This window comes from Perognathus longimembris, chromosome 6 (genome assembly GCF_023159225.1).
Source record: "Perognathus longimembris pacificus isolate PPM17 chromosome 6, ASM2315922v1, whole genome shotgun sequence".
NCBI classification, from domain to species: Eukaryota; Metazoa; Chordata; class Mammalia; order Rodentia; family Heteromyidae; genus Perognathus; species Perognathus longimembris.
Window position 1 is genome coordinate 9,202,902 of NC_063166.1, and position 15,014 is coordinate 9,217,915.

The 15,014-nt window shown below is 45.4% G+C and overlaps 1 protein-coding gene across 1 annotated transcript in view; it reads left to right on the forward strand.

The window, feature by feature from the left end:
* Positions 1 to 15,014, forward strand: part of Kif6 (kinesin family member 6) — a 230,391-nt gene that overhangs the window by 79,312 nt on the left and 136,065 nt on the right. The window contains exon 7 of the mRNA XM_048349203.1: positions 4,091 to 4,297. Within this exon, the coding sequence (XP_048205160.1) occupies positions 4,091 to 4,297 (207 nt within the window). The remainder of the gene's footprint in view (positions 1 to 4,090; positions 4,298 to 15,014) is intronic.

The following is a 15,014-nucleotide window of genomic DNA, read 5'->3' on the forward strand; positions in this document are numbered from 1 at the left end:
CACACTTCTGGGTGCCCCTGTGAGGTGTTTCCAGAGACAATTAGCTCAGGTGAGGGGGCTGTCTGGAGTGTGGGCGGCACCATCCAATACACGGTGGGACCAGATGGACCAGAAAGACCTAGCGGGAGGAAGCCCTGCCGTTCCCTTTCCCACTGCTTCCTGGCCGTCATGAAGGGAGCAGCCTCTACAGCATATTCCTACCTCAAACCTCAGTCCTTAATCAATGGATCTAGCTACCCCTGGGTTGAAACCCCTACAAAGCATGAGTTAAAGAATTACTCTAAATTGTTTTCCTCATGTCTTTACCCCAGTAACCAAAAGTCTGATGAACACAGGGATACACAGAGAAAACTGAAGGGCATAAGAACGCACCTGGATTGAAGCCATTTGGAAAATATCCATCCCTGTTACCTAATGGGGTGGCGGATGGAGGTGATCGTTTTGGAATATTATTGTTCTTCCCTGCTGTTCAAGGTCTTATAAAGTTTTTGGATGAGAATAAGCAAGATACGTTCAATTGTAGATGGCACAACATTAAACAAGAGCCAAGATAGTGTAATGTTGGGGCAGTGACTAATCAGATTCAGTCATAGAAACAAACTCTGTGTGTGTGTGTATGTTTATAATTTCCCAGAGAAATTCCATATTATGGACAGATACTATACCAGAAATGGTATAATTATGCACCATGTGCTGTTTGCTAGCAATACTAGAACTGGAAGCCAGGATCCAGAATCTGGCTCTTATTCCTCACTAGATTTCAAGTTCCTTGAGGGTGAGGCCTGGCTCTTACTTTCCTCCTTTTCTCTGCCCTGCCCAACACAGCTAGCTACACAGGCTGATAGAAAACGTGAAAGCTGCCTGCATGCAGACAATTAATCATCCCGAGATTCTTCCAAAAGCACAACCTAGTGCCAAAAACACATTTGTTTAAAATATGGGCTCTGATTTGAATGAATCTTCCTAAATGGTGCCATCTGTTTGCAGGCACTTTCAGAAATGCTTTCGTACCGTTTTACCTTTAAAAGGACAAGCAAACAGACATGCCCACGAGACATAATGACACCCCTAAGAGAACACAGAACAGACAGCAGCTGACACATCCACTCACACTCAAACAGCAGTGCACAGAGACTGACTCCTGAGGTTTAAGAAAGTGCTGTCTAAGAAGACACCAACCACTACTTCATGCAGAAAATATTTATGAGACATTACACAACTGCACTCGTGAACTCCTCCAGTATATTGGTGCACTTTAGTTACAGAATCCAGAAAGGCAATTTTATTTTTTTATTTATTTAGTCAGAACTGGCGCTTTGACTCAGGACCTGGGTGCTATTCCTAAGCTCTTAAAAGGCTGGTGCTGTACCACTTAAGTCACAGCCCCAAATTCTGGCTCTTTGGGTGAATAATTTGAGGTAAGAGTCTAACAGGTTTTCTTGCCCAGTCTGGCTTTGAACCACCACCCTCAGATCTCAGGCTCCTGAGTAGCTAGGATTACAAGTGTGAGCCACAGGCACCTGGCTCAGTTTTATGTGTGTGTGTGTGTGTGTGTGTGTGTGTGTGTGTGTTTAATTTTATTGTTAAGGTGATGTACCCAGAGGTTATAGATCTATACCTAAGGTAGTAAGTCCATTTCTTGTCAAACTCGTTACCCCATCCCAGTTTTATGGGGTTTTTTAACTCTCATATTCCTTTGAAGTAGTTATGCCTGGATGCTTCCAACAATCACAAAGGGTCTCCATGTGATTATAGAATCAGCCTATCCGCTTGGGAGGCAAAGACAGTGCCGAAAATATTCTCTGTGCTATTTGATTGTTAATTTGGCTTTCGTCACCATACAGTGCAACTTATTGTTGTATATGACGGTGAAATGGAACCCATGTTTAAGTTCTGCAAATAACTTACACTCACTTCCAAAACACCTCAACTTAGAGTCTAAATTTGAGTTTGCGGTTTTACGTGCACAGTTATTTGCCGATCCTCTTTAGCAAACAAAATCACACACTGGCTCAGTTTGGGTACAGTGATGGCAATGAGTAATGTACCAGATTTCCAGCCTGCTTCATTCACTGGCTACATCACCATCACCAAAACTAGGCCAGTATTTTGACATCTGTATATTTTACTAGCTGGTGTAAATCAACCACAGTGGATGCAAAGAATTCATATTTACCAGAAGAATGTCTGGTTGAAATAGTATCCAAATGCATTGCCCTATTTGCATACATATGTATCCATACTGAAATTCTTTTTTTACATAGGTGGAGATATGAATATGTTGACTCTATGAATATTCATTTGGAGAGTCCTCGTTCTTTGTTGTTTGAGGGGATGAGACTACTAACTCCTCACTTGTAGCTTAGATTAATTTCTTCTGGAGAATTAAAAACTCAAAAAGTATAATAATAATAATAATACTATGACCATGTAACTAGCATCTAGTGTTTTCAAAACTTAGAATTTGCTTCTTACATTTTTGGGTTTTGTGGGGGGTTTTGTTTCTGGGGTGTGTGTGTGTGTGTGTGTGTGTGTGTGTGTGTGTGTGTGTGTGTTGGCCCTGAGACTTGAACTCAGAGCCAAAGCACTGTCCCTGAGCTCTTTTGCTCAAGGCTAATGCCCTACCATTTGAGCCACAGCTTCGCTTTCTGCTTGTTTGGTAGACTAAGTGATGCGAATCTCACAGACTTTCCTGCTCAGGCTGGCTTTGAACCGTGATCCTCAGATCTCAGCCTCCTCAGCAACCAAGATTACAGGCGTGAGCCACCAGCTTCTTACCAACGTGCTTCTTGCGGTTTTTTAAATTAAAGGAACACCGCCTGTCAGAAAAAGCTCAAGTCTCTTCATTGGCTTCTTCCTTCCATCCTTCAAAGAAGGCCAGCAACATCATTAGCTGGTGATGTCCTTGGGCCCATGGTTCTTATTCTTGCAATAACCACAAGGTTATCGCAAGGCCACAAGCAGCAGGACATGACGTTTTTGTAGTCAGGCAAGCGCTGGCCTAGCGTCCATGTCGACGCTCTCTCCTCCAGGTCGCGCTCAGCCTTTCTGAAGGGGGCTTCATTTCAGCTTCTCCATCGTCTGAATTATTCCCGTTTATTAATCTCTCCTAGCACCTATGTGCTAGCATTCGGGCTTCATATCTCACAGCAGGGTCTTACTCTCCCAAATAACGCTGCAATGACTGTCCTAATTGGTATGTATGCCAGCTCGTAAATTTGTTGTCGGGATGTTGTTCTGAGATTTGAACTCAAGGCTTCACACAGGCTCTACCACTTGAGCCCCTTTTATCACAAAGTTCTTTTTTTTTTTTTTGCCAGTCCTGGGGCTTGAACTCAGGGCCTGTGCACTGTCCTGGCTTCTTTTTGCTCAAGGCTAGCACTCTGCCACTTGAGCCACAGCACCACTTCTAGCTTTTTCTGTTTGTGTGGTGCTGGGGAATCGAACCCAGGGCTTCATGCATGCAAGGCAGGCACTCTATCACTAGGCCACATTCCCAGCCCCTAGCCCTCATATTCTTGCTTGGCTTTTTCTCTCATGGCTGGCACTCTACCACTTGAGCCACATATTCACTCCTGGGATTTTTTTTTTCTGGTTAATTGGAGATAAGAGTCTCTTGGTTTTGTATTCCCGGGCTGGCTTCCAACTTCCTGGCTTCAGACTCGAGCCTCCTGAGTAGCTGGGATTGCAGGCGTGAGCCACCAGTGCCCAGCTGGCCCATTCTGGATACACACATTCTCGCCTCTTTTCCAGGGGATCACATTAAGTGTTTTTAGCATGGCCGAGCTTAGGGGGTGAACTGTAGGTGGGTCATGAAATAAAGCTATCATCTTGGCGAGAGGACTCCATCTGCCTTCCTTGAACACCTTCGTCACTGTCCAATCAGCTCATCCACATCAATCACCCAATCTGCTGAAAACCACCGCCTCCCACATTCTCCGCCGCAAGTGTGTTTTACTCCATTTGACAGCGTCGGCTTCCGGGGGCGATATCTTATCATTAGAAATACAAATTTAAATAATCTGATATTCGGGAAAATTCCTTTTTGTTCAAATCCTTTTTTTTTTGCTTCCCAATTTCTTTTCCATAGACTCCCATGAACCAAGCTTCCACCCGTTCCCACTGCATTTTCACTGTTCACTTATCAAGTAAGGAGCCAGGATCGGCGACCGTCCGGCATGCCAAGCTGCATTTGGTTGACCTGGCCGGCTCAGAGCGCGTGGCAAAGACGGGAGTCGGGGGCCAGCTTCTCACAGAGGCCAAGTACATCAACCTGTCCCTGCATTACTTAGAACAGGTAACTGCTGCGCGCGCGACGCCGACTTTGTATCCGGCATTCTGATGGCATCTTTGTGTTCTTTTCCAATGTACTGTACATACACAGACACACAGACACACACATATGAAATTGATAATGTTCATTATTGTAAGTGAATAGTTCATTCACCTTAAATAGATTCACAAATGCTGTGTAACCATGACCACCAGCGGTTTCTGGAAACGTTTTACAATCCCAGATGGGAACTGAACCCCTCTCCCTAATGTCTTCAGCCCCAACTTCTACTTTTCTGTCTCTACGGCTTTGACTCTTCTAGGTGCTTCCCAGGAGTGTAACCGCGGGCTTATTGCCTTCGACATCCCCGTCTGTCTTATTTTACTCAGCATAGTGTGTTTGAGGCTCATCCGTATTGTGGCATGAGTCAGAATCCCCTTCCTTCTTCACACTGCATAGCATCGGATTTTTGTTTCTCTGCTCCTCTTCTGATGGGTTTCTACCTCTGGCTATAATGAGTAACAGGACTGTGAACACAGGAGCGCCCCCTAGCTTCTAGTCTACACCTCATCATTGAAACCTCACAACGTCCTGGCTTTCTGGGTGTTGGCTGTGTTCCCCAGCAGAGTATAAGAGCTCAAGCCATCCAAGCCCCTTCCCTCCCCTTCGCTGCCAGTGGTACGAGGAGGATTTGAACTGAGATTCAAATTTCTGCCTGTTGGGCTGTATCTTCTTGCATTGTTGGGCTCACTGTAAAATAAATAGTGCTGCCTGCTTTTCCAGGCAAGGAGATTGACAATGAGAACATAACTTAGAGGTGACCGAATTTCCCCAGCTTCTAGTGATTCCCTCTACTCAGTAACTCTGCCCTGTGATTGGCATCTTGAGCGTTACCGTCCTGTCCCTACCTCCTCTCCAAGCCCACTACAGTCCAGCCCAGCACGCGCTCTGTGTTGATTGCTTGAATTTGATTCTGGTGGCGGAGCAAGTGCCTCTGCATTTAGGGAAATAAATCTTCCCAGTAAATAAACCTTCGGCTCTAAAACAAGTGAATTGGATTGGATGATTAATTGAGTGCCTTTCAGATCCGTGAGTATAAGAGGTCTGCGTTAAAATGCTAGAGATAACAAGTTCCAGGCTCTGACAGAGAAACACTGGTGAGGCAGAAGGATTGTTTGAGAATGTGGGTGCTGAAGAATTGAAGGAAGGGAGAAGGCGCCTTTCTTTAGCTGCCTCACGAAAGCTTTGGGGACGGATGTCTCTCTCGGTGCTGAGTGCTTTACAGTGGTCACATCAGCTCGGAGCTGGTTGCGAGGGAACTGTGGTAGTCTGCACGGGTGTCTGTCTGCACGAACCCAGGGCCCGGCTCTGACCAGATGAAGCTGGCGTACAGCACCCGGAGATTAGGCCTGCCTGGCATTCTGGTCTGTTTAGTGCTTTTGACAAGAGTCAGCAGTCCTGAGTTCTCTCTGGCTGTTTTATTCCACACTACTCAAACTCCTGAGAGATCACAGAGCTTTTTCCTTAATGGGACAGTGAGAGGAAGACATAATGAACCGTATTCCACGTGCTTCATTTCAATAAAAACGTATCGACTGGTTTCAGATGGTGGCACTGTGTTAATTCCCATTATTGTCCATCTTTTCATACAAAATTGCATTCATCAGCTAAATTTCCCCCAAGTGTAATCGCGAGAGATAAATGTTTTGTTCTGATATCCTTTTTCTTTCTTCCTCTAACAACCTTAGCAAGCTTCTGCCAGGCCCTAAAACTACGCCTCCCCTTACTTCTCTGTCTTCTCTTCAGTCTTACTTAGTCTTGATGGCCGTGTGGTTTTTGACTTTCTATGCCGATAACTTATTTATCTGGTGAACATTTGTCATGATAAGGAGGGTTGTGCACAGAGGGAACAGCAGTGAATGAAAATAGAAATGGACTTTCCCCAAGGAGTTCACGGTCTGAGCAGGGAGAGTGGCGTAGCCTGCAACCATTAAGCCGGGAGCATCAAGTAGGTAAGCAAACTTAAGTCAGAGCGGTGCAGAGCAAGGGAAAGGTGTGAGGAGAGCTTAGAAGGGGAATCTGACACAGACCAAGGAGGTGCAAGTTAGTAGCATTTCTCCACTGGGCCTGACACTAAGCAGAGACTTGCAGATCGAGTGGGGGAGCAAGTCAGGAACGGGTAGGGGCAGAGCAGGCCAGGGAACCGCGAGCCTGTCAGCTCCTTGCTGTACTCTGGGGATGAACTCTCCGATGTCAATCAAATGCCTCTGACCCTTAGCTCTCTGGGTGTAATTCATCTGTTTCATTTTTCACCCAGGGCAGCACAGCAGCTGATAGCAATTTACCCTGAGACCCGAGTGCCTTCAACAGGCCAGAGGAAGACTCAGCATAAGGTCAGGGGGAGGGGGGGGGCCGGCACCAGGAGAAAGGAGGACATAAATATTAACCTTGGAGATGTGAGTAAGTGTTGTCAAGTAATAGGATAGGAGAGAAAAGTTGGAATTGCACTCAGGAAGAGACAACCAAGGAGTCTGTCTAAATGATAAGAGTAATAAAAAGCGAGAAGATGTTTCATGAAGTGGCATAACTCTAGAACTTTTGCAACCCGATTCTCTTTATGGGGTGCTTGGTTATATAGCTAAGGAGAACGGGGCTGGGACATGATTTTGCATAACTAGCTTCGCTGGCTCGTTCACTCATCCCCCGACTCCTTTATTCACTAGGCTGTGATTGAGTCCCCACTGGGTGCTAGGAACTTCGTTAGGCGGTGGGGGTGATGTACGACTGAGGAGATCAAGACGGAAATGCATGGGAACCTATCCTCCTAACACAAGTAAACCCCACAACAGAAACACTGGCGAGTGCCTGTGATTCGTTACATTATCTCTTTCTTGGTGTTACTATAGAAGCTAGAGATGAATTGGGAGGGGGGGGGAGATGGAGGAGAATGATGGGAGGGGTGACGTTGATCAAGATGCATTGCGCCCATAAACTGACCTGTTGAATCGAAACCCCTTGAATCCTAAGGCAGAGAAGGACTGGCGCGCGGCCTTGCATTGATTTAGCCAGCGTTGATTTAGAAACTCCCTGCAGAATTCCAACAGCTACCTTGGCCACAGAGGCGAGACCTCACACCTGCTCGAGGGGGGCTGGGGGGGGGCAGCTGATCTGATGGGAGGCGCCCTCTTATGTTCGTAAGTAAATAACTTTCCTTTTGCCAGAGTGCTGTTGGTTTTGGAGCTGTCCTTGTGTCCAAAATCCTTTCCTCAAAAACATTCGAAGCCACAATAACAGGGTACATCTTGGCCACCGACCAAGGAGTTCGTGTGAGGAGAGGGAAGGGAGCCGCGCATGCGTGTGCTAGCTGGAAATGCACCCAAGTGCCCCTGGCATGACCCAGGGCCTCTGTCAGCCCAGCCCTGCAGTGAGAAACCACCTCCTCCGGCCAGTGATGCATCCGTTGCAAGGAGGATTTGTTTAGGCCTTGGGTTTCCATTTGGCTCCCAGTGCTTGAGTTTCGTCAGCAGAAAAAAATTAATGGTGCCAGTTCTAGCCATAGCCACTCCAAACCTTTCGGTTTTCAGCGGCTTTGTCTCCATGCCCTTCTGGGCACTTTAGAAAGAAAGTCTTTTTGCTTCGTGAGATAGTACGTGGAATTGCTGCTGCCAGCCCCTCACTGTAGATCCCTAGAGCTGTGATCAAGTATAGGCGTGAGCTTCTGCTCTTGACCACTCACCGAATGCCTTCAGGAGCATCTGGCATTGCATTTAACAGGGAATCAAAAATAGAAGTGAAAAGAGAGAAAGATGGCGCCGAGACAATAGGGAGGCACCCCGACTCGCACCAACTGAATAGCGAGCTGGGAACTCCAACACCCAACACTCCACCAAGAACCAGCAAAACCAGCATCCAGAAGCAGTGGAGAAAACGCAGGAAAACAAAAAGGGAGCAAAAAAGAAGAACCGAAAACCTTCACGGAGCCGGAGATTAATCGGGGCACCCTCCCCCCACCAGCCGGCCCTGGCCCAAACAGGGTCAGGCTGGGAAAGGGAAACCCGGCGATCGGCAGACAGGTTGCCAGGAGCGCAGAATCCATATAGCGGGAGACCCCACGGACACAAAGCAGGGTGGCGGACCAAGACACACCCAGCAGCGACGAGAAGTTCGGGTCCACACCGGATTCGGACAAGGGAACCCAGCGCGGCAGAAAGAGGGAACGGGGGAGCCACCACGACACTTCGCCAACCCCTGAAGGGCCAACGGCGGTGCGGGACACCACACCACAAAGCAGCAAAAGTGAGTCCCTAATCCCTTCCCCCAACGGGAGACCCAAGCCCGACAAAGACGATATATCTCCCTCCCTCCCCCTCCCCACTCCCGTGGGAACAAAGATTCCCCAAATCAGGCGGGAAGCTCCCAGCAGGCACTGGGAAGCCAGTCTAGCAGGGGAAGGGCGGAACAGCCCCAAGCCCCCAAAGGTTCCTGAACTGGCAGAACCAGCCCCGTCCCCTTCCCAACAGGGGCCAGGGACGGCCGGCAGGGCAAGCCCCACCCGAGGCGCCTAGACCTTGCGGACTCTTACAACTAAAATCACAGGCGCTGGTGGGCAATACCAGCCCAGCAGGGTCACCTGAGCCTGATCTCGTTCCCCCTCCTCGAAGCGGAGGCGAGGTCTGAGGGTGCCAAGCCACACCCGGACAGTCGATCCCACTGGGCCCCACACATACTGCTTCCCCCCCCCAACGGACTCGCGGGAGGGCGCAAGCACAACCCAACAACCCAGGGCTCGCTCTGGGAGGCAGACCCCACTTAAGTGCCTGTTGTAGGGGACTCACAGTGCACAGGAGGGCGGGGCCCCGGCGAAAGCGCCCGCTCTGATAGGCGTGCCCTGCACTGGTGGGCGGGGCCACAGCGACAGCACCTGCTGACGCAGACACGCCTACACAGAAGGGAGGGAAGATCTACACAGACTTCCAGATGCGCAAATCACAAAGAAACATAACTCAGTTCATCAAAGGACAAGCCAACTCGCCAGCTCCAAAAAGCAGCACGACTGGAGAGGAGATGGAGAATAAAAAAGCAAATGAGGACATGTTAACAGGAATGATCGAAACCGTCAGAAATGAAATCAGAAAACAATTCCAGGAGTTTAGAGCGGAAATCTGGAAGGACACCCAGGAAGCCAAGAAAGAAATGGAAGCAAAACTGGATACAATGCAAGCCTCGTTTAAAGAAATGGAAGCAAAAATGGATACAATGCAAGCCGCCTTTAAAGAAAATCTCCACACCCTGAGAATTGAAATGCATGAAAAAATAGATTTAAAATACAACTCTTTAAAGGAAGAAATTTCCACGATCAGAGCTGATATGACAACCATGAATAGCTCTCTGACATCCATAAACTCCGCAATTGAAACCATAACACAAAGAGTGGACCATATGGAATCCAGAATCTCTCGCCTGGACGATGAAGCAGCTGACAACAACCAGAAAATGACCACACTCCAAGAAAAGGTGAAGCTTCAGGGAAGATTACTCCAGGAACTAATGGACAAAGACAAGAGATATAATCTGCGCATAATTGGAATAGAAGAAGGAGCCGAATATCAGAGCAGAGGGCTTAATCATGTTCTCAATAAAGTTATTGCAGAAAACTTCCCCAATCTCACAGGGGACCCCATCCAGGTAACCGAAGCCTATAGGACACCTGGCAGGCCAGACCCCAGGAAAACCACCCCAAGGCACATAATATTCAAGACTACAGACCTCAAGATTAAAGAGCAAATTCTGAATTCAGCCAAAGCGAAGAAGGAAACTTTTTTCAATGGGAAGAGGATTCGAATAACATCCGACTTATCCACACAAACTTACCAAGCTCGAAGTGAGTGGAAGAACACCATCCAAGTACTTCAGAATAACAATTTACAACCTCGGATCAAATATCCAGCGAAACTGGAGTTCACATTCGAAGGGAGAACCAGATCTTTCCACACCAAAGAGGAGCTAAAGGAGTATGTGAATAAAAAACCAGCCCTACAGCGAATATTAAGAGGGGAAGCCCACCCAACAGAGATCGTAAAAGACACACAGACAGATTCAGAAAGAAACTTCAATAGCCAAAGTCCAGCAGAAACACAAGCTCACTAAAGACAAGAAGAAAAAAAAAAAAAACAACAGGAAAAAACAGCCCAACAAGAAAATGGAAGGAGAAAAAACACCCTTATCCTTGATCTCTTTAAATATAAATGGCTTAAACTCCCCGATCAAGAGGAGCAGACTGGCAGAATGGATCCGCAAGCAAAAAGTTGACATCTGTTGTCTACAAGAGACCCACCTTACAGCAAGGGACAAAAACAGGCTTCGAATGAAAGGATGGAGCAAGATCTACCAAGCAAATGCACCCACCAAAACGGCAGGTGTAGCCATCCTGATCTCAGACAAGCTGGATTTCTCTTTAAAGTCCACTCAAAAAGACAAAGAAGGACACTACATATTGATACAAGGAAAAATCCAGAATCAAGACATCACGGTGATAAATGTATACTCACCGAACAAAAGAGGCCCGACATATGTCAAGCAAATTCTCACAGAATTACAGAGCAAGATAGATGCAAACACAATCATAGTGGGTGACTTTAATACTCCTCTCTCTCCAAGAGACAGATCCAACACCCAGAGGATTAGTAAGGGAGCTGAGGACCTAAATAACACCATTGCCCAAATGGATCTAACAGACCTATATAGAACCTTCCACCCTACAGAGACCCAATACACCTTCTTTTCAGCAGCCCATGGATCATATTCCAAAATAGACCACGTCATAGCCCACACAAAGAACCTCAGCAAATACAAAAGAATTGACATCATCCCATGTATTATATCTGATCACAGTGGATTAAAGGTAACCCTCAACAACAAAGGATACCACAGAGCCTATACACACTCTTGGAGGCTAAACCCCACGCTGCTATCCAACACTTGGGCCACAGATCAAATTAAAGATGAAATCAACGAATTCATAAGCCACAATGACAAAGAAAACACATCACAAAGAAACCTATGGGACACAGCTAAGGCAGTACTGAGGGGCAAGATCATTGCACTCAGTACCCACATTAAAAGAATGGAAGCAGAGCAGGTGAATACCCTCACGATGAAACTAAAACAACTGGAGAAACAAGAAATGACAGAATCTAAAACGACTAGGAGGGGAGAGATTACAAAGATTAAAGAAGAGATAAATCTGATTGAAAATAGAAAGACCATTCAACAAATAAATAAGACTAAAAGCTGGTTCTTTGAGAAAATAAACAAAATTGACAGACCCCTTGCAAGACTCACAAAAAAAAGAAGAGAAGAGACTCATATTCGTAAAATCAGGGACTCCACAGGAAAAATTACAACAAATACACACGATATTCAAACAATCATAAGGAGCTATTTCCAAAACCTCTACTCAACAAAAAACAATAATTTTACAGAAATGGATCAATTCTTAGAGAAGTACAAACTGCCCAAACTGAACCAAGAAGAAATAAATCAACTAAATAAACCAATAACTTACGGTGAGATACAGGAGGTAATCAAGAACCTCCCTACTAAGAAAAGCCCAGGCCCAGATGGATTCACCAATGAATTCTACAAAACCTTTAGTGAGGAGCTAATTCCAATACTCCTCAAACTCTTCCGCGAAATAGAAACGGAGGGAAAAATCCCGAACTCATTCTACGAAGCTAATATCATACTCATCCCCAAACCAGGCAAAGATCCAACAAAAAAAGAGAACTACAGACCAATATCACTAATGAACACAGATGCAAAGCTCCTCAATAAAATATTAGCTAACAGGATCCAGAAAGTGATCAAGAATATCATACATCATGACCAAGTAGGCTTCATCCCTCAGTCACAAGGATGGTTCAACATCCGTAAATCAATCAATGTAATTCACCACATAAACAGAACTAAAATCAAGAATCACATTGTTATCTCAGTCGATGCCCAAAAAGCCTTTGACAAAATACAACATCCATACCTATTAAAAGCTTTGGAGAGAACAGGAATAGAGGGAACATTCCTCAAAACAATAAAAGCCATATACAACAGACCAACTGCTAATATCATATTAAATGGAGAGAAACTTAAATCATTCCCCCTAAACACAGGAACAAGACAAGGATGCCCACTCTCCCCACTTCTGTTCAACATAGTACTGGAATCCCTAGCCATAGCAATAAGGCAAGAGGAGGACATCAAAGGGATACACATCGGCAAGGAAGAAATCAAGTTATCCCTATTCGCAGACGACATGATCTTATATCTCAAGGACCCAAAAAACTCAGTACCCAAACTCCTACATCTAATAAACCAATTTGGCAAAGTAGCAGGATACAAAATCAATCCACAAAAGTCAGCAGCTTTTCTGTACACCAGCAATAGACAAACAGAAAAGGAAATTATGGAAACGATTCCATTTACAGTAGCCAAAAAAAGAATAAAGTACCTAGGGATCAACTTAACCAAGGACGTGACGGACCTATTCAATGAAAACTACAAAAATCTAATAAGGGAAATCAAAGAAGACACAAGGAGATGGAAAGACCTCCCATGCTCATGGGTAGGCAGAATCAATATAGTGAAAATGGCCATACTGCCCAAATTGTTATACAAATTCAATGCAATACCTATCAAAATCCCAGCCACATTCTTCACTGAAATAGAGAAACCAATCCATAAATTCATATGGAACAGCAAAAAACCTAGAATAGCCAAAGCAATTCTAGGCAAAAAACATAGTGCAGGAGGTATCACCATACCAGACTTCAAGCTCTACTACAAGGCCATCATAACAAAAACAGCATGGTATTGGTATAAAAACAGATCGGAAGACCAGTGGATTAGAATTGAAGACCCAGAAATAAAACCGCACTCTTACAGCCAACTGATATTCGACAAAGGAGCTAAAGACATACAATGGAATAAACATAGCCTCTTCAACTACTGGTGCTGGGAGAACTGGGCAGCCATATGCAGAAAACTCAAAGTAGACCCAAGCCTATCACCATGCACCAAGATCAACTCAAAATGGATCAAGGACCTCAACATCAGACCTGAATCCTTGAAACTACTGAAGGACAGAGTAGGAAAGACACTAGAACTTATAGGCACAGGAGGGAACTTCCTGAATAGAGTCCCAGGCGCACAACAAATAGGGGAAAGACTCAACAAATGGGACTACTACAAATTAAAAAGTTTCTGCACAGCTAAGGTCATAGCCACCAAAATAGAAAGACAGCCAACGATATGGGAAAGGATATTTACCAGCACAGCAACAGACAAAGGCCTGATATCTGTCATCTACAGAGAACTCAAAAAACTAAGCCACTCCAAGCCCAATAAACCTATTAGGAAATGGGCAAAAGAGCTAAAGAGAGACTTCACAAGAGAAGATATAAAAATGGCAAAGAAACACATGAGGAAATGCTCAACATCCCTGCTAGTAAAGGAAATGCAAATAAAAACAACCCTGAGATACCACCTCACCCCAGTTAGAATGGCCTATACTCTGAACTCAGGAAACAACAAATGCTGGAGGGGCTGTGGGGAAAGAGGAACCCTTCTCCATTGTTGGTGGGAGTGCAAATTAGTACAGCCACTTTGGAGAACAGTATGGAGGTTTCTCAAAAAGCTCAATATAGACCTACCCTATGACCCAGCCATACCACTCCTAGGCATCTATCCTAAACAGCAAAACCCAAGATATCAAAAGGACATTTGTACTTCCATGTTTATCGCAGCACAATTCACAATAGCCAAAATTTGGAAACAACCCAGATGCCCCTCCACAGATGAATGGATCCAAAAAATATGGTACTTATACACAATGGAATACTACATAGCGATTAGGAATGGTGAAATATTGTTATTTGCAGGGAAATGGTCAGAACTCGAACAAATAATGTTGAGTGAGACAAGCCTAGAACACAGAAAACAAAGGGGCATGATCTCCCTGATATATGACTGTTAACAAAGGGAGATGGAGAGACAGTAGAGACCAAGTCTGTGATCACTGTATATGTGCTTGATACATTGTATACTGCATATGGGTCTACCTGACCTAGACAAGGGATGGGAAAACAGGTTGTAAGATACCACAAGAAATGTACACAATGCCCTACTATGTAACTGCACCCTCTTTGCACAGCACCTTGTAAAAAAAAAAAAATTTATATTCAATTGATAATAAAAAAAAAATTTAAAAAAAAAAAAATAGAAGTGAGCATTTTTTTAAAAACGGCAACCTATATGCTTCTTCCTTACTCCTGTGCATTTCAGAAGATCATTGGGTTCCTGGCAAATTGGGTGAGCCCCCAGCAGCCCCACGACAGCCATCCTACCTCTGCCCCTCACCCCACTCCCTGCACCTCGTGGGTCATTCTGCAGCTTGGAGTCTACTCCTCATGGCCTGTGCTTATCGCGGTCTCCCTGGTCCCCTTCAGAGCAGAGACACCCACTTGAAGTCCTCAGCCAGAGAATGGCCCAGGCCTGTGTTTACAAGGTCTCCAGAAAGGATCAGCAAGAACTGACATTTCCCAGACGCTTCTATCTGAATGCTTTCTATCTTACTAAGAACTGACCCAGAAATTAACTCTCATTTTTACAAAACAATCTCTCCAAGCTGGGAGCCAGTGGCTCATGCCTGTAATCCTAGCTACTCAGGAGGATGAGATCTGAGTATCAT